General features: G+C 38.8%; 1 protein-coding gene across 1 annotated transcript in view; it reads right to left on the bottom strand.

Annotated features, from left to right (window-relative positions):
- The window catches only part of LOC122814238 (dynein axonemal heavy chain 5-like), a 3525594-nt gene that overhangs the window by 787346 nt on the left and 2714173 nt on the right, over positions 1-24075 (bottom strand). The window contains exon 91 of the mRNA XM_044086840.1: positions 18737-18919. Within this exon, the coding sequence (XP_043942775.1) occupies positions 18737-18919 (183 nt within the window). The remainder of the gene's footprint in view (positions 1-18736; positions 18920-24075) is intronic.

Here is a 24075-nt window from a genome sequence, read left to right as displayed (position 1 = left end):
CTGGAGGTGAAGAAATTCAAACCGAAGGTTCAGTAATACTTTCCTGTTACTTAGCTGAGAACTGTTACAACTTATTATTCTACATAGTCCCGACAGCCAGTGCAATCTTTACTAGGTCTCAAAGACAGTTTGAGAATGAATCTGCTTTATTTTACTAAAGAAGTTCATCATATGAGTGTAGTTCCAAGTTCAAATTTTTCTGAAGCCATTTTCTCAGAGTATACTGATGTTTTCAATGACAAGTTGGGCAAAATTCCAGTTGTGTATTCCATGAAGTTAGACCCAGAGGTCACTCCAGTAGTCAGACCAGCAAGAAGAGTTCTGATTGCAATGCAAGGTAAAGTTAAAGATCAGCTGGACAAGATAGTGCGGGTTCCTGTCAGAAGAATGAAGACGCATTATGTCGAATGCATCTTCGCCCAACTGTAAATGTCAAAAATGCCGTTTTCGGCACTGTAGTGCGATCTCGGAGTTGGTATATTTAAGTGGGGGGGGTGTGTGCGGGACAAAACCCCCACTTAAAGTAGTGTTTAGTGTGTTTTTTTTTTTTTTTTGGGAACAGCAAATGTTTTTCCCTGGGAAAAAATTCACTGTTCTGGCTGTTCGCTCTTTTTTGTTTTTGTTCTTTTGTGGTCGATATAACAGCGTTCAATCTTTTGATTGTTCACTGTTATAACATAGACCCGATACCCAGGTGTGATTTGTCCAGTCATAGAACCAACTGAATGGGTGCCATCTACGGTAGCTGAGAAGGAAGGCTCAGATGAAATCAGAATATGCATTGATCCTAGAGATTTGAACAAAACATTACAAAGGCCATATCATCCAATGCATACAGTTGAGGAAATTGCAGCTCTAATACAGAATGCCACTGTATTTTCTGTTTTGGATACAAAGAGTTCATTTTGGCAAGTGATGCTTGATCACATATCCTAATTTCTCACTACTTTTGGTACTCGGTTTGGCAGATACAGGTTGCTAAGGATGCCATTTGGAATAAATTCTACAAGTGAAGTATTTTAGTGTGCAATGGAATACATTTTTTCAGGTTATCCTTGTACCATAATGGTGGGTGATCTATTAGTTGGAGGCAATGGTAAAGCACAGCATGACTGCAGGAGGACAAATTCATAACTGAGGCTCCCTTCACTCTGGAATAAAATCCCACTCAGGAGGACGGGAGTCCCTCATTGACTCTCTTCAAGGAGGAATCTTGATGAGATGATGGGGAGATTAGGGTTTGCAGGTTTTCACTTTGTCACATCTGTAGACAGAGGGCACAGTATATACTAACGAACTAAAAAGGGCATAGCAAAATAAATTTAAAATGGGTGGCGAAAGCCAAACACATTCTGGCTAGGCTTATGAATGCCCTAGGGCAGATAGCCTTGTATGAACCTATGAACCTATGAGAGAAACCTCAAGAAAGTTCTAGACAGAGCACTTGAACTAAATTTGAAGCTCAGTCCTCTGAAGTGCAAATTCAGACTTCCAGAAGTTACCTATGTTGGACATTTGTTTACAACTGCAGGCTTAAGACCTGACCCTTATCAAACAGACAGCTATTTTAAAGATTTCAGCACCAGATAATGTGCAAAGTTTACAGCGTTTTCTGGGCATGGTCATTTAGGAAAGTTTATACCAGATTTCAGTGAGTTGACAGCACCTTTGAGAAAGCTAACATGAAAAAATGTTGTATGGTCATGGTTGCAACATCATCAGAAGGCATTTGATGACCTTAAGCAGAAAATTGCCACCCCACCTACATTAAGGTACTATGATGTGAATAAACCAGTTGTTCTTTCCTGTGAGGCTTCAAAATTTGGTCTTGGTGCAGTTATTCTTCAAGAGGGCAGACCAGTAGCCTATGCATCTATGACACTTACTCAAACTGAAATGCATTATGCTCAAATCGAGAAAGAGCTTTTGGCGATAGTTTTTGCATGTTCCAAGTTTCATGATTATATTTATAGTCAAGCTAGCCAGACTGAAACAGATCATCACCCTCTTGTTACCATTCTAAAGAAGCCTATGCATTCTTCTCCAGCAAGATCACAAAGAATGATGCTCAAGTTGCAAAAGTACAATTTCAAAATGGTCTACACTAAAGGCAAATTGCTCTGTCAGGCTGATACCTTATCCAGAAATACCACAGAACACCTTGATGCTGAAACTTTTGACTTTGATATAATGTCAGTGTGTAATTTTTATACCACTAGACTTGATGAGTTGGGAGATCACACTATGACTGATTCTAATTCACAAAAGCTTAATCACTACATCAATGTTGGATGGCCGTCAAAGCAATCCATTGTATCACCTGAAGTGCAATCATATTTTCCTTATTGAGTTGGATTGTTGATGGAAGATGGTATTATTTACAAAGGTCCTAAAATTGTTGTTCCTGCTTCCTTACAGCAAGAATATGTTCAGATTTTGCATCGTGGTCATCCAGGTTTGTTTTACACCAAGAGAAGAGCAAGAGAATTAGTATTTTGGCATTCATTATCAAAGGACATTGATAGTGTTCTTTCTTCTTGTTCAATATGTAATAGTACTAGAGTGCATTTGCAAAGAGAACCACTTCAGCTGAATCCAATTCCTTGGTCTACTGTAGCTACTGATATTGATATATTTGAGTGGAACAATCAACACTATTTAGTTATGGTAGACTCTTATTCAAATTGGTTTGAGTTTGATCTGCTACCAAACATAACCTCAACAGCTGTTATCACTAAGTTGAAATGTCATTTCTCAGTGCATGGTAGTCCACACAAACTTTATTCTGATTTACTAGCCAGTTGTTTCAGAAATTTGCAAGAGAATAGGACTTTGTACGTGTCACTAGTAGTCCTGAATATCTGCAGTCCAATGGTCTAGCCGAATGAGCTGTACAGAGTGCAAAGCAATTACTTGAGAAGTCAAAGTGTGACAATACTGATGTATTCTTGAATCTACTTAATCTCAGAAACATTTCCTATGATGATATTCTTGGCTCACCTGCTCAAAGACTAGTTTCCAGACAAACTAGAACCATCATACCTATTTCATCAAGTTTGTTACAGCCTAACTCTAAGAACAATAAAACCATCAAGGCTCAGTTGTTTTAAAGAAGCCTAATATCCAGAAATTTAGTTATGACAAATCAAGCAGATTACTTTGTTCATTGAGGGAAGGAGAGATGGTACGAATCCAGACAATGAAAGGTTTTGATCGAATAAGATAGATTACAGGCATCTGTGCCAAGCTGAGATCATACTTGGTAAGCTCTGAGGGTGTGGACTATTGGAGACATCACAGACATCGTCTTCCTTTACCAGAATCATCGTCATTGCAATCACAACATTGTATCTGTGATGCAAACTCTCAATCAAAGAATGAGTCAGACATTTTTTCCAGACAAGAATGTGTTCAAAAGTCTGATTCTGTTCCAGAGTAATTTGAACAATCTACAGGTCAACCACAGGTCAACCATTTTGCAAAGACTGTCCCAGTTGCTAAATCTGATTCCCAATTTTATGTCACACGATATGGATGAGTTTCTAAGCCTAGTGTAAAATACACAGCAACATGGACTTGATTGCATATTTATGTGTACTTAGTATTGTATAATGCATGTCTATTGATTATCTGTGATTTCTGCATGCTAAATAGTCTCATGACAAATTGACTAATCTACTTCTCAAAGAGGGAGAATGTAGATCAGAGTCTAATGTGTGTGTGCAGTGTCATTAAGATGCATGTGAGGCTGTGCATGCATTTATAAATTCCAGATACGTGCAATCCCTAGTACCATTTTGTAGAAGCAGCCAGTGAGTGAGCATGTATGATCACAGTAGTTAGTTTGTATATAAGATACTTAAGTCATAGTCAATAAGCCTTTACAGTGATGTGTTTGTATAGAATAAAGCTGCTTAAAAAGAACCCATGACGACTCATTTATTTGTCTACCAACATGAAAGTGACATGTGCTTTATTACGGTGCAATTATTTCAAAGAGTTTGCTGTGTGCAAAGTACAGTTATATTGCAAAGTGCAGTCAAAGTACAGCCATTTCAAAATGTTTCTTGTGCTGTGTGCATTTATTCACACAGTGCCACCATTTCAGAGTGTTTCTACAGCCATTTTGAAAGGTCCTTGTACTGTGAACAGTTTATTTGCAAAGTGCATTCATCTCAAAGTGTTTCTTACTTTGAGCTTTTTCCAGTCTGTAGAGTTATACGCAAAGTACAGTAATTTCAAAATATTTCTTACACTGATGAGTGGTTTCATAAAGTACAGTGATTTCAAAGTGTTCTTGTGTTACAGAGACTTATTTGGCAAACTGCAGTTATTTTAAAGAGTTTGTTGTGCTTTTGGGCATAATTACAAGTACTGGCATAAAGTTCTGGCATATATACTTGTGTGTATATTCTTACATTATTTCAAGCACCTTCACTACTGTGGGTTGATATGGCAGAGACATTTCGCAGACCAAGTCTACTGGTGTTTGATCATAATATAGCAGAGAACTGGAGAACATTCGAGTAGGAATATTTCATACAAGCATCTTTTTCTGACAAAGATGCCATACAAGGGCATTCATTTTGCTTAACTTAGCTGTGTCAGAGGCTATTGAAGAGAGTATTCATCTGTATATGCACCAGAAGTATATGCAGGAGAAGGGGCAAACTATCATACTGCTGTACCAGCTGAATCAAGGGAAGAGACGTGTAGAGAAATGTGTAACCCCCAGACAAATGTTACATTAGAGTGGCACTTATTTTATACAAGAGACCAAAAGCCAGGTGAAACTTTTGCAGCTTATATCACTGACTTGAGAAATAAAGCTAAAATGTGCAGATTTGGTGACTTGAAAGATGAGTTAATAAATGACAGGCTTGTGTGTGGTGTTAATAATACTGCAGTGAGAAAGATTTTGCTTCGTGACAGTGATTTAACATTGAGCAAAGCCATAGAGATTTGTCAGGGTGCAGGGTTTGAGTCTCACAAGGGATAATTGGCTAGGCTTACAATGGCTCACAAGGGCAGTTAGCCTAGTACTAACCTATGAAACCTATGAACCCTATGAAATCCATAAGCTCACAGAAGGGCACACAAGTATGCTTGCAAGTGATAAGAGCATGGTTTTATCAGCCTCTAGATCAAACGTAGACAACATGCAACATGTGGCAAGAAGAAGCTGGCCTATGCGCATGGCAGCTGCAACCTGTGCAGGTGTGGCAGAGAGACCCTAGAGCTTTCTAGCAAGTTCCAAGACTAGCTCAGTAAAAAGAGCATGCTCAGTGCAGTATAAGGGTGAGTCAGCAAACCCAAATCAAGTCTTATTGTTAACTGTCGTAACTGTGGAGCCAACCATGGGTCTAAAAGAGAGAAGTGTTTATCATTTGGTCAGCAATGCCACAAGTGTAAAAATTGGAATCATTTTCAAAAGTTTTCTAAATCAAGTAAGCATCATTCAGTTATTAAGAGAGGTTACTCAAAAAAGCAGGTTGAACATATAGAAAGCTCCAACCCTACTTTCTATGTAGATGGTGTATCAGTGGTTGGTGAAAAGGTTAATGCAGTAGATTTGTAGGCAAAGAAAGAAGTATTTTGTACTGTCCTGATCAATGGTAAACCCACACAGCTCAAAGTAGACACTGGTTCAAAGTGTAATGTAATGTCAGCAGAAACATTTGCTAAGGTGAGAGCTGGTGAGCAACTTAATTTGGGCAATGGTGCGAAGCTTGTTGATTACGGAGGTGAAGAGGTTCAAATCAAAGGCTCAGTAATGCTTTCATGCTATTGGCTGGGAACAGTTACAGCTTGCAATTTTATGTAGTCCGAAGACCTGTGCAGTTATTATCAGGTCTCAGAGACAGTTTGAGAATGAAACTGCTTTCTTTTATGCTAAATCTGTTAATAACAAATCTAGAATATGTATGTGAATGCCATTAATTTTCTATTATTTCTATAGCTGTTTTCATCAATACTATTGTAAGAAACACTTATTAATTACAATGTACTACAAGAAACTACCTGTAAAATGTTAATAGTTTCTCATCTTGTTTGTCATGTGTCATCTTAGGGCATTTATTGTGCTACAACATAATGTTAATAATCCATGTCATATTGATCACTGCATGTCTGATTTAATGAATTATATCATGTCTGATTTTATATATTATATCCAGATCTTTTCTCCCCAGGTATCTGCTGAAAATGGACCTGTGTCCAATCGGACTTTCCTGGTAAACAAATGTAAAATAAAATAAAAAAATAAAAAAATTAATTTTACCAAAGAAGTACATCATGTAAGCACATGTACCAGTTCCAGTTGTAGTAATGCTATTTTCTCAGAGTATGCTGATGTTTCGACGACAAGTTAGGCAAACTTCCAGTTGTGTACTCCATGAAGTTAGACCCAGAGGTCAGTGCAGCGGTCAGACCAGCAAGAACACTTCCAATAGCTTTGTAGGACAAAGTCAAGGTCCAATTAGACAAAATGGTGTAGCAAGGTGTGATTTGTCCAGTCACAGAACCAACTGAGTGGGTATCATCCATGGTAGCTGCTCATAAGACAAATTCAGATGAAATCAGAATATGTCTGGACCCAAGAGACTTAAACAAGACATTAAAACAATCTCATCATCCTATACATACAGTTGAGGAGATTGCAACCCTCATGCCAAATGCCACTGTTTTTTCTGTCTTATATGCAAAGAGTTCATTTTGGAAGTGATGCTTGTTTGCAAATCTTCACTACTGACTACATTCAGTACCTCATTTGGTAGATACAGATTCCTCAGGATGCCTTTTAGAATAAAATTCTGCCAGTGAAGTCTTTCAGCGTGCAATGGAGCAATTTTTTTCAGGCTACCCATGTGCAATAATAGTTGATGATTTATTGGTTGGATGTAATGGTGAAGCAGAGCATGACAGAAACCTCAGGAAAGTTCTGGACAGAGCGTGTGAAGTGAATTTAAAGCTCAAGGCTCTGAAGTGCAAATTCAAACTATCAGAAGTTACTTATGTAGGTCATTTGTTTACCAGTACAGGCTTTCGACCAGATCTTTCTAAACAAACAGTCATTCTTGAGATGCCAGCTCCAGACAATGTCCAAGCTTTACAGTATTTTCTTGGTATGGTTAACTATTTGGGCAAATTTATCCCTGACTTTAGTGATTTATCAGCATCTTTAAGAGAGCTGAAAAGCAAAAATGTTGCACGGTCATGGTAAGAACAACACCAAAGAGCATTTGATAACTTCAAACAGCAAATTGCTAACCTGTCTGCATTACGATACTATTATGTCCACAAACCAGTAGTTCTTTCCTGTGATGCTTCAGAGTTCTGTCTTGGTGCAGTTATTCTTCAAGAGGGCAGATTTGTTGCCCATGCATCTATAACTCTTACCGAAACTGAAATGCAGTATGCTCAAAGTGAGAAGGAACTTTTGGCAATTGTGTTCGCATGTTTGAAGTTTCATAATTATATTTATGGCTGAGCAATTCAGATAGAAACTGACCATCAACCTCTAGTAACTATTTTAAAGAAGCCTATGCATTCAGCTCAAGCAAGACTACAAAGAACGATGCTCAAATTGCAAAAATATGATTTCAAAATGGTCTATACAACAAAGGGTAAACTTCTTTATCTGGCTGATACATTATCCAGATCGCCCAGAAATACCACGGAACAGCTTGATGCAGAGAGTTTTGACTTTGATGTCATGAAAGTGCATAATTTTTCTACCACAAGACTTGATGAGCTGAGAAATCATACAAAGACTGATCCAATTTTGCAAAAGCTCAACTACTACATTAAAGTAGGATGACTGTCAAAGCAATCCTGTGTACCGGCAGAAGTACAACATTACTTTCCATACAGAGATGAGATGCTGATGGTAGATGGTATCATTTTCAAAGGTCCAAAATGTGTTGTTCCTACTTCCTTACAATGTGAATACATTCAGATTTTGCATTATGGCTATCCAGGTTCTGATTCTACCAAAAGAAAGGTGAGAGGACTAGTATTTTGGCTTTCTCTACAAAAACAAACTGATAAAGTGCTTTCTTCTTGTTCAATGTGCAACAGTACTAAGCCACATTTGCAAAAAGAGCCACTTCAGCTAAGCCAAATTACTGAACTACCTTGGTCAACAGTAGCAACTGACATATTTGAGTGGAATAGTCAACATTACTTAGTGTTGGTAGACTGTTATTCGAACTTGTGTGAGATCGATTTGCTACCTAACGTCCAGTGCTGTTATTACTAAGATGAAACATCATTTCTCAGTCCAAGGTAGTCCACACAAAGTTATTTCTGATGGTTCTTAGTTTACCAGTCAATTGTTTCAGAGATTTTCTAAAGAGTGGGACTTTAGCCATGTTACTAGCAGTCCTGAATATCCATAGTCAAACGACCTTGCTGAACATGCAGTACAGAGTGCAAAGCAGTTCTTGAAAGGTCAAAGTGCGACAACACCGATACCTTCTTGAATTTACTTATTCTCAGAAATATATCCCATGACAATCTACATAGCTCACCTGCTCAAAGACTTCTATCTAGCCAGGCCAGAATAGCCTTGCCTGTCAGTTCTAGTTTTTTGGTGCCTAATGCTAAAAACAACAGAGCAATCAAAGCCCAACTTTTCAAAAAGCGTTTTTTTCAGAAGTCCAGCTATGATAAAACAAGCAGATTTCTTCATCCGTTGAAAGAAGGAGAGACAGTGAGGATGCAAACGGTGAAATGCTTTTATCGAATTGGTCAAGTGAGAGGTATATTTACTGAGCCGAGATCCTACTTAGTGGAGTCTGATGATATACAGTACAGGAGAAACCGTAGACATCTTCTCTTCTTCCTGTATCAGAAACGATATTGCAATATTGTACCTATGATACAGACTCTAAATCTCAGAGCAACCCTGAAAATGTTCATATAGAAGAATATGTTGCAGTATCCATTTCCATTCCTGATGATATCCCAGATGTCCCCAAAGTTGAACATTCCTTGAAGACAGTCCCTGTTACTAGATCCAATTTTGACTTTTATGTTACATGGTCAGGTCGTATTTCTAGACCTAGTGTAAAATACGGTTGCATGTTTTTTTGTTTGTATAATTGCATGTCAAAAGATCATTTCTGTAAATTGTCTGCCATTGAATGCTGTCATTTTGCATACAGATTATTTCTCAAAGAGGGAGAATGTAAATCACAGTGTGTGTATGTACCTTTAAGAAGCATTTCCAGATGTAACATGTGCATATAAATAGCAAGCATCTGCCTGCAGCAGTGCCATTTTGAGAGAATAGCCAGAGTGTTAACATGTATGAGTGCAGTAGTCAGTCTGTTTATAAGTTCATTTAAGTTTGTTACAAAGCCTCATTTCTGATATATTTATGTGTAATAAAGCTGCTTGAACAAGACACATGAATGTTCATCAGTTTTATCCTGACCAGACAAGCGACACTGTACAAGCCAGCAGTCTTTACCAATCAGATCACCAACAGTCATCTCTTAACCAATCGGATTGCTTGTTCTCCGTGAAGGCGGAAGTAACTGCTCTAACAAGTCGTGCAAGCAGCTTCATGAACAGAGAAAACAGGGAAAAGGAAACTATAACAAAATTCTTCATTTTAAGGTAAGATTTGGGCAACTTTAAAGATTTTTATTTATTTTCATGTTATTTCCGACATTGCAGCAGCCCGTTCATATCTATGGATTGTCCACATGTCAGATGTCTGTAACCCAGAGATTGTCTGTATAATAAACTCAAAGCTGAATTTTAGAAGTAGCAAATATTTCATTAAGAGCTGGAACCACTGCATGAAAGGATGTGGTAATCTCGATATTTGTCACTTCTAGAATAGCCCTCAGTAACAGCTGACACCCCTTCTTTACTATGCATCTGTCCATATAAGTCATATATTGATCAGTCTGTTCCTCTTTTGGGCATTCAGTTGTTTGTGTTTGAACAATGCTATTATGCTTCTTTTAAATCCAACACAGAGGATGTACCATAAAAAACAACAGGCCATCTTAGGCTTGGTCATCAGTTTAAAAGTTGGCCTTTCTTTTAACACCTTTATTGAATTATCACTTATGACATAGATAAACTTACATTTATATAAAAGTAATCAAACTATATTAACAAGTTCACATTTAAAAACATTTTACTTCACCTATATTGTTCTATACCATATAATCAAAGCAACATTATACAAATTGTTCAGTTCCTGGCTTCTGTTAAACTTCATTCCCACTCCACAGCATTTATCTCCATTTCTTGTGTTAGCTGGCTGACAGTTATTCACTTTAAACTTCATTGATTTTTTTTGAAAGCTTGTGAAAGTGATTTACTTTCTCTAGACATCTTTTGCCTCACAGCACTCTTTATTGCTTCCAGTAACTATGCAGCAAGAGTGACGACAAAAACAGTAGCAACTGTAAAGCATTAGCAGATCCTTTCTCTCTGCTCAAACTGCTGTGAACACTGGAGTGTCCTAAGGCTCTGCTCTAGGCCGCCTGTAAATTTTCCTGCTTAATAATTGTCGCCTCACAGTTAGACATTGCCCATTCGATTCTCAGTTAGAGCGTCTTCTGTGGGGCGACATGCGTGAATGGGCATTCCTTCGTTGAAGGTTGTGCGTTAGGCCCGGCAAGCCAGCATGTAAAACTCTACTACCAATCATTAGCGGACTGGAGTTCCGCTGTGGCGACCCCTAACCGGGAAAAGCCGAAAGACACAAATAATGACCTCAGCCCAAAGCTTTCATCCTGTTACTCAAATCCAACAAGTTCTATAGTGACCTTCAAACCAATCTTGAGCTTAACTTCTCAGAACTCTGTAGCTGAACTGTGTCAGCCTGCTTACTAATCCCAAGGAATCCACCCTTGTGGTCTTTTCCACATACAGAAAATTATCATAATTATAGCCACTGAGACTGAAAGACTCTAATAACTGAATTATCCCTAATATCACAGAACAGAAATACCTGGTACTTACTCTGGACCTGTGTCTCTTATTTCAACACACACACTAACAAAATTATCACAAAGGTATCATCCCAGCCTAAGCTATGCTATTGTATCTCTTACCTTCTCTTACCCTCCGCTGGGACTGTCATAGCCAGAGATGTTTTTTGACAGACTTTGAGTATTGTCTGCCACTATTATGCATCTGCTCAGTCTATAAAACATAGAAGTTTCAGAGTCTCTAAATCAAGATATGCAGATTTGTAACTGTATTTGATCTTAGAAAACAGCATTGTGAGGTACTAAAGGCTATCAACTGGCTCCCTACTTCAGTCAGAATTACTCTCTTAATTAATAGTACCCTAGTATTTAAAATAATTATCTTGGGATACTGCTCTCGATTAAAAGAACAATGCCACTAAGTGAGCAAACTACTCCCTAAGAAGAAATGCAGAAGAAAACCATCTGCTTCTTAGACCACCACCCCTCTTTCAAGACTGCCATTGTACAACAAACCTTCTCCAAAATGGGCTCAGCTACATGGAACAAACTCCCAAATGAGTAAAAAATCAACAGCCCTAAACAGCTTTCAAAACCAAATTAAAAAAGCACCTGCTGGAGGAAGATACTTCCACCTGTTTTCTCGAGATGGGATAATACTGACTGCCCCTTATGACTCACTGACTGTATAAATGCAGTGTGAATTCTGCATTGCTCTTTTATGCCTACTACCTGTTTTAATCTATGTCCTGTAATTGTACATCATATTTTGAAGCATGCTTTCTGCTCTCTGTACCTGGGTCATAACGGAAAAGGGTCAGTAAAACAGTTCACCAACTCAGTTAGCAAATAAAAAATAAATTCCAAAACCCACCTAGGGCTGCCACCTTTTCAGGTGTCCGGTTTGGGACATTTCTTCCAGAAAGATAATATTTTGCAGGACAAACCATACCATCAACCAATGAAAAATATTTACCTTTCATTTTAATGCCAAAATAAGGACACCATGATATAAAGTGTTACTAAGCTATTTTAAATGTAATAAATAGGGACTCCTGCAACATTCCGTGAAAAGTCAAACATTTTTTCTTGTAAAATATCAAGAATTTTTCCATTTTACATGTGTTTTCACAAGGTACAACTGGACAAATCAGGATTGCAAAAGGAGGGACAGGTAGTAACCCAATGGCCACCAGTGGCTCCATGTTCCTCATCTTAATCATTCACAAAAAAGCTGCCAGACTTTTCACTGCTGTGAACTATGTTGGCTGTTGTAAGAACTATACTTCTAAGCACCCCTATTTTACTGAGTGGGGGTTCTCCTCACAACATGACATTACCTTGAAGCCTCCATGGCATTGATCTAAAACTGTCAGCCCTTGAACCTGTAAGGAGTGGCCTTTGTAAGATTATGCTGCTGTGGACCACAAGTTGGGGGTAGGCACCACATTTGATGTGAATGTTCATGTGTTCTGCTCTGACTGATGACAAATTTTAGTTTCCATTTTCTCATCTGTCCAGCTGCAGTGCAGCAATGAACCAATGAGAGATATAGATCCTGGTGCATGCCATAGTCAAGCACTACTGACATGAATGATGTTCATGTCCCTGCATCCAGGATGCAGAACTGAATTAGAAAGAAGGTGGCTGGCCAGACATTCACTGGCTGCACTAAAATAAACTATTATACCTTCAAATGAGGCAAAACATGTTTGCAGATAATTAGGGACATAATATTTGTTCAGCAGCACTCACCAAGAAAACGAAGAGTGACAGCCGTTTACTGATGAAATTAAGCGTGTCACTAAAGCTAAGTGACCATCTGATCCATGCCTGATCAACAGTCTACACATTAATGCACAGAATGGTCAATAAAAGGCCCCCTATAGTTACTGTTTAGGTAGGAAGGAGAGCAGTCCCCCATTCCTGCTTAACCTTGTAACTAAAGATTTTGCATGTAAGTTCACTGGACTAGAGGGCAGCATTTTGTCTTAGAATATAGAAACTGACAAGCAAGTGGGGTAAGATCATACAGGAGACCCAAAACTTAAAATGAAAAGTTCATCAAATGGTCAAGTTATACACTAGTGTTGGCTGATGCTAGTTCTGGACCTAGGAATTCAAACATGTGAATCTTCATTTCTGGGCTTGTTACCAGTGCTGCAATTAAGTTAGTGGCTGTTTTATAAACTGAGAAAAACACACATGCTTAGGTATTTAAAAAATTGTCCAAAACTTTATGATTAAAACAGCATCTTTTACATGCAGACTATCAGCTTCTAATGGCAAAGTTTAGAATTATAGAAAACAAGAAAAATATATACAGAAGGTAAGTGAATAGCTAGCTCAACAGTATTCAAATGTGGGGTCCATCCTAAGTAGGGCTCAGTAAATGACAACAGAACATAAAACTGACAGCTAAATACTACCAGCAACCGGTACAGATGATGCAAAGCAGGTATTATTTGAAAAAAAGTGCCTCCAGGCATTCACACAACAGCATTCTGTATGCTCTGTAGGCTGCCCTATTCATAGCCATAAACCATGTACAGTCCACATGTAAAGATACTAAAGCATTAAAAACTGTGGAGAGGTCCTCAGGCTGAATTATGCAGTTAATTTTGACAATATTCCGAAGTGGAAATAAAGACAATTTAACAACAGCAGAACTATGTGCATCGGGCTAAGTGGGTGAATAAACTCATTATTATCATGTATACAACTACAATAATGGCACTTCTTACAACTATATGTGCCCTCCTTATTGTGTCTGTCATTGTCTACTGTCACCCCCATCTTATTACACAGACATCTTTTAAGTGATTTCATATTTTTATAAGTAACAGCTGGTCTTTCCTCTACCACATCTTTCACCTTCTCATTAATTGTCAAAATATGCCAATTTTTATGTAAAATATCCATGATCCCTTTGTTGTCTGATGTATAAGAGATGCAGACCCTACACATGTTCTGATCAAAAATGTTCTTGCTCTTCTCTCTCTGAACTGGTCTATGTGCAAAACACGGTTGGCTAACTCCCTGTCTTTGTTCCCTTACTTTGGTGATATTGTCTTGACCGAAATTTTTACTACACCCTCGTTGTAGAAATAAGGCCTGTAAATCTTGTTCTGTTCAAAGTAGATTTTATCATCATTAGTTAGCCTAGACATCTGTAAAGTTTGTTCTTTTGACAGTAGACAATGATAGACACAATAAGGAGGGCACATATAGTTGTGAGAAGTGCCATTATTGTAGTTATATATATATATATATATATATATATATATATATATATATATATATACATGATAACAATGAGTTTATTCACCCAGAGACACTGAGAGTGTTTAACTTTTCATATTTTGCTAACTGCAATACATGTAATGTGGTTTACTTAGTCCAATGCACACAGTGCCCCAAATTTTATGTAGGCAAAACAAATTGTCAGTTAAAAGATAGGATCAGAGAACATTTTTATTATACATGGAGTGAAGACACGAGGAGTGCACTAGCTAGACACACAATGCAGATGGAAAGTAAACACAAGTTTAAATTCAGTGTGATGCAAGTTATACATCCTGGTAACAGGATGACAGACATAAGGAATGCTACTGAAAAGGCTGAACAAAGATGGATAATTCGGCTACAAGCCGATAAGAGTTTCAGTTTAAATTATGCCATCAGTCTGAAACCTTTTTTAAAAGACAGGAAATTAGTACACTGAGTATATGCTTTTTCATGTGGATTATAGATAGGAATGCTAGTTAGTTTTTTTGGTACTCACGTATCATCGCAACTAGATTTCAGAATGGCCAGAAATCAAAGCGTTGCTGTGTAAACATGTTTCTTAACCATGAAAGGCATGTGTAAGCATGTCAGTAGTAGTAGTGGGTAACTGTGGGTATGAGCACCCAGGAGGAACAACGGTCAGTTTTTAGGATCCTGTGGGGTGTGTCTCATTTGTTCTGTGACCTGCAAAGTGGTACACTTTTTCGCAATTCCAGCCTCAGCAAAGCCAAGTTAGTCCGGGGCATACCATCTAACTGTTCATGGCCAGTAACAACTACTAAGTGGCGGGACAGTGATCCCTCACTGACTTCTCCATTTCTCGGTAGCGGGAACTCCTGGGCTAGGGGTGTCAGATGTAGTATGTGTAATGTCTTTTCATTGGGGGTACTTCTGCATAATTCCCAAAACGACCATTTCAGTGTCTGGGAAGGCAGTTGTTTTACCTTAAGATGACAGGTGCAGTAATAATGGAAACAGTCTTCCAGTTAAAAATGTACTGTCTATTTACACATGAAACATTATGTTCTTGTCTGCTTTAATAATACCTACACTTCTGGACACTTGACAGGTTTCACTGTGGCCAAGCACATTCATGCCCCTGGAGACACAGGAAAAAAAAAAAGGACGGTAAATATGGAGACCCAGAAACAACAGCGGCTCATTCTAAACTTGTTCCTCCCTTGTGCTTTGCTGTTTCCAAATAATGATTAACATTTGGGAGAATCGACACAATTGACCCACATATTAGGGACAGCATTTACAAACTTTTTAGAAAGTGGAGAAATCACTACTTACGTATTATCGGCTTGTTTCCAATCCAATCTGGTTGTGATAATACGTAAGTACCTTTTTTATGTACATCCATACACTTAAACACTGTATAGAGGAATATTTATAGTTATAAGTTATATATGCATTGTGTCTTAAGATCATTGACTTGACAGAAAACTTTAACACTCTTTGTGCTTTTGTTTTAACAAAGTGTTTCTTAGTTAGACTTTTGACTGAAGGGCATGGATGTTAAAATATAAGGGATGTTGTTATGACAACTGACTTCTTAATTGTTTAACAAGCTGAATGATTTACATCTTAAATAGGCATGAATTATTGGTGGTTGCTTAACAGTCTGAGGAAGCATGGTGGTGGATCCATGTGAAAGCACTTACTGATTTGTATTGTACTTTTATTTTTATATTAAAGTTTTTATTTTGCTCTGTGCTGTGTTGCTGCATTCGCTGGATTTTTTACGTTGGTAGTTTTGGATTGACACAAAGAGGCCTAATTTCTGGCAGTGATATTTTATTTTCGGTTTATGAATAGTTACAGCCTTAGCCCTACATTAATTGAATAGAAATTGACTATTCCTCATTCAATTAAGCATGCCATTCCAACTTCAGACATTAACAAAGAAGACATATGCTCGTGAGGGGAGGAGCGACATAGCTGACTACCATCAACATAAGAATGACATCTTACACCTCATGCTCAAATGACTTCTCCAGGTGGAATAATGAATACAGTTACCAGCTGGGGACCAAAAATAGAAATCTGCAGAATTCTGCAGGAAAGCAGGTAGAGAGTAGAAGGATTTCTCTAAGAAGCTACCCTCTGCATGAGACGTATATAATAAATTACCTGATGGCAAAGTCAAAAGAAGGTCCAATGAAGTCTGCCACTTTTGTACAGAGGGATGATGACCCAACCAGATTACTTGGGTTTGATTAGTAGCACAGGTGCTGGAGGAGGCAGAGTGGGAAGGACAGGAATAAATGGCCACTGCCACATTGCCCATCTTGGTGAAAGGAAGGAGGCTGTGTGTGTGTGTGTGTGTGTGTGTGTGTGTGTGTGTGTGTGTGTGTGTGTGTGCGTGTGTGCGTGTGTGCGTGTGTGCGTGTGTGTGTGTGTGTGTGTGTGTGTGTGTGTGTGTGTGTGTGTGTGTGTGATATTTTTAGTGAAATCCTGCAGGTAGTGGGCTACCTCGAAAATACTGACTCAGTGGAACATTTGCATAGAGAAAGTTTTACTAAGCACAATATACATTGTAGGAAGTCACATTTGTGATTCATTAGGTGTCAAATGGTCTGGCACTAGTTAGTGTTCAAGGTAACAACAGTTGTGGAATGTGACACACAGACTAGCTTCAGAGTCTGGAACATTATGGAGCAACACAGAGCAAAATAAAAGAGGCTAAGTACAACTACCTTCGCTTATCCTTTGGAACTGCCCTCTCCTGATAAATATAGAGGCCCGTGTTATGGAGTCTGCCTAATATGTGACTCCATCCTGCATGTACATTCTAAGTGTTGTGTCAGTGATCTGACTTGCACACATTCCATGATGTCTGGCCCACCTATTACACTTTCTCATGTTGAGTATGTATGTATTTATTTTTTTACATGTTTTCTTAACTGGGTTGTCCAACTAGCTTGAGCCTGCTTTCAGTTGAGGCCCGGGAGCACAGTCTGGTTAAGTTAGTTACTCAGATTCATATATTAGGCAAAAGGAGAGTGAGGGAATTAATTACAGGACTATAGCATGAAGCTTGTTAGCAGTTCATAACCTTAATCTCCTGTTGGTCATTACACCCAGTCATGTTTTGCTGTTCCAGTATAAAATGCTACACTAACACCATAAAAGGCTGCCTATTTATCTATACTGTATCTACATGCATACTACACTACACTGCACATTTACATGTGTTTGCTCCTACCAAGAGCTTAATGCTGCCATCTCTCCTCACATTTCTGTCTTCTCCTCTCTTTGTCACTATGTGTGTTGCACAGTGTTAGGTTTGTCCTCCTACCACAACTTTTTATCCTTTTATGCACCGTCATTGAGACCTCTGGCCTGCATGCTATTTTCTGCTCTATCTTTACTGCTACACACATTTAGTGACATGGGCTCTGCATTCATGTTGCCACTCAGCTGTTACCTTTATATAATGCCATTGTACATAGCTTGTACTGTTTTGTGTGCTACTCATGCATTGTTACACATTGTGGTCTCTGTTTGAATTGAACTGTGCACGTGCTTATCTGTTTGTATCTAGCAGTCTGTTGATATGAAGTCATTTCTATAGACATTGTGACCTATATGTTTAATACTGGAATACTGTAGTCTGCTACACTGCTGTGTCTGACAGTTCTTTCTCAGTGATGTGTGCTATCTCATACTTTAGTCATATTCTGTTTATATTTTTAATAATTTTAATATATTTTTGGCTATAATGACCTGAAGCTTGCATTCAGCCACTCTCAGCTGCTTAATGCTTTTATATGCACTTAATTGTTCTCTTCCTCAGGGAATGCTTGGGCTACAGGGAACAGTGTAAGCATTATTTGTCTTTATGCACATCACAAATACATTTTCACATGTGACTGCTCTACTTGCTGTGTGCTGATTCAGGACCTTCTATATGGGCATTTGTCTCCTGATGTTTCCTGACTTCCAAAAGGAGGTGTTTCTTTACTACATCGCTTTTTCTCGTGAGATGCATGAGCTAGTATAAAGCCACACCCATCTCTCTGGTTGGCTTCTCCTATGCTCAGGCTCTCTCTCAGGGACCTTAGGGTGCCAGTGCTGCAGTTATGGCCAAAATATCTAAACCCAATATATGGTTTTCCAAAGCACTGCTCTGTTTCTTGTTTTGCACCTTATGATAGCTCCTGGATGTGTTGCACTGTACACCCTTGCTTGGTCTACGGTCTGGACAGCAAATCACTATGCTTCCTGACATTTATGTTTGTACTGTATAAGTTTCTGGTGTGCCTTATGAAATCATCATGAATGTCATCTCCAGTTAATTATATCAAAGTTGTGTTCAGACATCAGTATTTTCTGCATCATCTTAGAAAGTCATGCTTCTTTCTGTAAGGGCCTATGCAAAATCAAATTCCCTTTCAACATCTAAAAAGAATCACTATGCATGAGCAAAAAAGAAAATAAATTTGCAGTTAGGTAACAATAAGAATTTTAAAGTGAATCCATACATGATATCTGACTTCTACGCATTGCTCTGGAAGGTGATTTTTCATCCATTTGATAGCCTGTGCAGTAGGGTCACAGACAAAAACCCAGGAGCTGTTACATTCTTCATTTGTAAGGATGCAAGAATTGTCAAGAGCCAGTCCATTCAGTGGTAGATCCTTTAGTTCAAGCCTCTTCAACTCTACCTAAAAACAAACAAAAATAATTAAGATCCCGAATCTTCAATTCATCATAAATGTGAGCAATAGCTATTTTGTACTAGAGGTATAGTCAAACAGGCCAAAGTGAAAGTGAGTGAATAGCTGTATTAGAACACGTCCATGAGACACTGGCTCTTTAAAAGAATTTACTTGTAATGGAAACATCTCCTGTTCTTCAAGGTGCACAGCCCCCTTCATGGGAGTTGCCCTCACAAAAACGAACAGGTTACCATAATACAGAGAACCAACATTTTGATCATTTAAAGTCTGTTTGGCTAATTTGCTGCAGAATATTAGGTAGGGATCTTTTTATTTATTTATATTTATTTACATTTTTATAACCAGGTTAGCCATGATGGTAGGCCCCCATTTGCACAGGGAACCCATCAACAAAAAGCTTTCAAGAAAACAATAACGACAGTACAACATGAAACAAGCAGACTGGTGATTGTACAGAGGAGTAAGACTGAGTCACTAATCATAACATACTTTTTATGTATTCATGACATGGATGCCAAGAGATTCACCTTGATAGGGAAGCTTGAGATGTGAATCTTGGCATCCATGTTGAGAACACATAATATTAGGTTATGATAGGTCACACAATCATAGTTTTTTGTACTGCATGGAACTTTATGTGCTTCATGTGCTACTAATTACAGTAACATAGAAAAAAGTGTTTTGCTGGCTTTCAAAGCCATAAAACACTTAGTGTTTGCTGTTAGAAAGGCATTGTAATGTAGTCTGTTATGTTTACACTCATCTTTCATGGCTCTCAGTTGTCTAGATTTTCACAGAAAGTCCAGGTTATTACTTCATATTTTTGGTCTGTTGCTCACAATCTATGTTTTTCCATAAACCACTGAAGACTGAAGCCACTAAATAATGACAGACATTTGAATTTCAGAGTTGGTATCCTTTGGAAAATGTAGGTGAACACACATCCTGTTATTTCAGCTAATGTCTAAGTTTATTGGAGGAAGGGACACCTTATTACTGCAGAGAGCAGGCCGAAACAAATCCTTTGTTCTGCCTCAGTCATTTGCTGGTCAGTGCCTTTGCCAGCAGCTGAAAGCCTAGGGGTGCCAGGTGCAAACTGTCTCTGGCAATGCAGCAAAGTTTATCAACCATGTGATCCAAGGCTGACAGAAACTGGATCCCCTTTGAATGACACCAAAAACTAAGCCATTTACTGAAATCCATCATTTTGTGTTTGCACTGTGGCATCATTCTAGGTGAGGGTAATATGCTGCTCAAGGTTAGGGATATACCTGCTTGGGGCACATACTTGGAGAGCTCCATCATGTCTCTCTTCATATAATCCAGTGAGGTACATCTCAGGTCATTAACTCCAAAATGAGCTATGACAGAGTCATAATAGTAGTTTTTGCCGAGAGACCTGAGTGCATGTGTGATCTGATGAATCTTGGTAGTGGACAGACAGCTGACCTTGACTTTCTCCTTATCTAACCTGGTGAGTGGGACATCTGTGTGTCTCAATATGGACTCTCCAATGACAAAATAATCTGTTTTTTGAGTGTTACACCTCAAGGGCTTGGTAGGTGAGACACTGGTTAGTTGTAGCAGTCTTTTGTTTTGGAAGTGTCTGGTGTTTCAGTAAGTTTTTTGGGAGACCCTCCTGTATGTTGATCTGTGTACTGGTGTGTTGGATGCATACTATGTGTATAAGTAGTGGTACTATGTGCAGGGTGAGTTGACAACCTCTTCAGTGTTACTGTCTTCAGTGCAAGAGAGTAGGGATTCAAAATTCTTGGTGTAGAAACATTGCTCGCACTCTGTACTAGAGTGAGTTATTAGTAGAGGTTTGTCAGAATGCATGAGGCACTTGCAACACTGGCTCACTGGACTCAAATCAACAAGGCAGGCAGGAGAAACAAGGGTAGTCCAACTGTCCATAATGCTAGGTTTGAAGAACTGTTATCACAAAGGTGGTGCTTTTAGGACTGATGTAAGAGGTGCTGTGCAGATGGATATTTCTGACAGGGTTTTTGTCTCTTGGTTTAATAAGTCACAGCTCACTAGCAATACTTCTTAGACCTGAGATGCACTAAAGATGAGGACTACACTAGTGTACTACAGCTGTATCTAAGGGAAAAATTGTCAAAATTATCTGTCCAGCTATGGCGGACAATTGTTTAGCAGTGTGTGGTGCTGCGTGATGCACAAACAAGCGGAAACCCGCTTAAACACAGGGCTTAAATACCAGAAGCTAAGAACTTAAAATAATTAAAAAACTCAAAAGAACCAATGAGGGTGTTTACTCCAAGCCCTAGACCAATCACCCTTCACTAGATAGGTTCCAATCAGCACATTTCTCTCACAAGGGTGCAGAAGGGCCCCTTCCAATCAAAGATGGCTTGGAAAATGTGCTCAGAATACAACAGCCACTACAAACAGACCCAGATGCAGCAAACCTGTATCTGGACTACACTAGAGCTACTAGTGACACTAATTTAGGTAGGAAACAGTAAAAGAAAGGTTTTAAACAGCAGAAAAAACAGCAGTGATGCACTAAAATCATTTTAAACAGCAAAAAAAAAAAACCAAAACCCCAGCAAGAATGTTTTAAACAGCCAACAGATCAGTTATTTAAAACACCCCTTGGCGGGAAAATAGAACAACCAGAACAGATGCTTTGCAAATAGTGAAAAGTTGCAACAATTACTTTTCAAAGAGTGGAAATAGCAAAAAAGCTTTGCAAACAGTGAAAATAGCAACAAAATACAATTTAACCAGCCGAGTAGGGGAGACAAATGCAGTACAAACAGTGCAGTTTAGTTTACAGTATTAAAATACAGTTTTAAATAAGCAGAACACAATAAAATTAATTAAATAGTATAATCAAGCAAAAAACAGGCAACTTATTTTTTTTGGGAAGCTCTGAAGCCTGTAGTCATCTGGTATCTCAGCTCAGAGTTGTAGCTGGTAGCCCACCTCAGTTCAGCTCAGTTAAATAACCCCCTCTGGTTACATTAAAAATATCTAAACCCTGATCCTGGCTGTGTACCTGAACTAGTGGCTTCCCCATTTACTCGTGGACTCTGTTGGGATGGTTTACGCTGCCCACCATGGGTTTCCTTATATCCATGTGCAGTACTGAGTATCCCTTTCTTGTGCAGTGGTGCCCTGCTTGCCAAGTATTCACCCCCTTTTCTCTTCAGCTCATCTGCAGAGTTACGCTCCCAGTCTGCCAACCAGATTCTCATGTACACAGACAAAGTACTAAGGGCTTGTTCTCTCACCAAAATGTCTGCCAGCCTTTCAAAAGTGGTGACCGGACACCCACTCACCAACTTATGAAAATAAGTGCTTGGCTCAGCAATATATTCACATACACTTTCATCTGCCCTATATCTATGCTCATGAATTTTTTTTCTGTAAGCTTCAGGTGTTAACTTAAAACATTCCAGTAAACATTGCTTAGCCTTGTCATAATTTAAAGTATCAGACAATTTGGAAACAGCAGTTACAGCTTTACCATGCAGTAAGGAGGTCCGGAATCATACCCAGAGCCCTTGGTCAGCATTGTACTGTTTACATACCCTTTGAAATATATGAATAAAACTATCAAAATTATCACCTTCTGTATACTGTGGAAGAAATTTACCAACCTTTGTTGGTTCTGGGGTTCAGTCATTCTCTTCCCCACTACCTCCATATTCCTGTTGAAGAGTCAGCATGTCCCTGTCATGTTGACAGTGTTTCTCATTTACTTCAGCCTCCAAATGCCACAGTCTCTCTGCTGATTCTAATTCCATACATTTTTTTCTCCAGTTTAAGTATCTTTAACTCCAGATGGGTTTTTAAGTCCTCTGAGGAAAAGATGAACTGTCCTTTTTCTGAGGGTTGTACATTCCTATCACACAACTGGTTGTTTTCCGGGTTGCTGGTCTGTGCTGCAGCAGTGACTAAGGGTGAAATCATTTATTTAGTCAGGTTGGCATGCACCACTCCTTTGGATTTGCACGCTGTAGCCAGCTGGTTCACTGTCAGCTTGCCATAATCCTCTGCTGGCATCTTTGTTTCCTTTAAGAGCACACAGGGAATGCACACTCCAGTCCTGGGGCTAAGCTTTCTCTCCAGGCCTCAAGTAAGACTCCACAATGGTCACTACAGAGCTGAATCCTTAGCTGGGTGTTCCAAGCCAAGTCCTCCACCACACTGTCTGTGAAATCAGTGCTCTTAGTGTCCTTGTTCAAGCTAGTTGTCATACACACTATCTTTAAGATTTGATTTCACACACACACACACACACACACACACACACACACACACACACACACACACACACACACACACACACACACACACACACACACACACACACACAGACACACACACACACACCTGGGAAAGGCTGGCATAGCTTACCCAGTCTGTCACCTCAACCCAGACTATAAGGTAGATTTACTTCCACCAGAACACCCAAAGCCAGCTACTTTAAGGCTGTTACCAGGGTACCTAATTACATTTATTAAATTAATACTTATACAAATGGTAGTGTTTAACCAAGCTGCTAGACTTTCAGGAATATGGAGCCACAGTGCCGCTAAATAAATGCAAGTACTCTCATACTTTAAATATTTTCTAAAAGACCAGCCAGAATGTAAGGTTTATGTATATTTAATAATAAATAAAAGAAAAATGAAAATACTGAATATCTATTTACAATAAACACCAGAGTTTCATCACAGGAAATATAAAAAAAACAACATAGATGGAAAGACTCAGACAGATACAGAAAAAAACATTTAGCTAATCTCAGTATATTTCTCCAACTGACTGAATAATTACTGTTCCCTAGTTATTTACTAAAGCAAGGCAAGACGAATGTGGATAACTGTCTTGTCAGGTCTTAAAATAGAATGCACACCTCACATCTCTCAGTAGTATTCAAATACAAATTCAATGCTGGCTACAGAATAATATCATATCTAGTCTCCTGACTCTGTGGTTCCCACATTACCCTCTCACTAGAAACTGAGCTAGGATCTGGGACTGGTGTGTCATAATATTCACACAGAACTTTAACTAAGGTTTATTTCAGCATCTGGAAACTGTAAAGCAATTCCAACACTTCCATCCTTCCTGCAAGCCATTCTCTGGCAACCTATGGTTGC

This window comes from Protopterus annectens, chromosome 1.part1, assembly GCF_019279795.1.
Source record: "Protopterus annectens isolate FY-2018-M chromosome 1.part1, PAN1.0, whole genome shotgun sequence".
NCBI lineage: Eukaryota > Metazoa > Chordata > Ceratodontiformes > Protopteridae > Protopterus > Protopterus annectens.
Note: the sequence above shows the minus strand (reverse complement) of the source record. Positions and strands in the feature narration are given on the sequence as shown.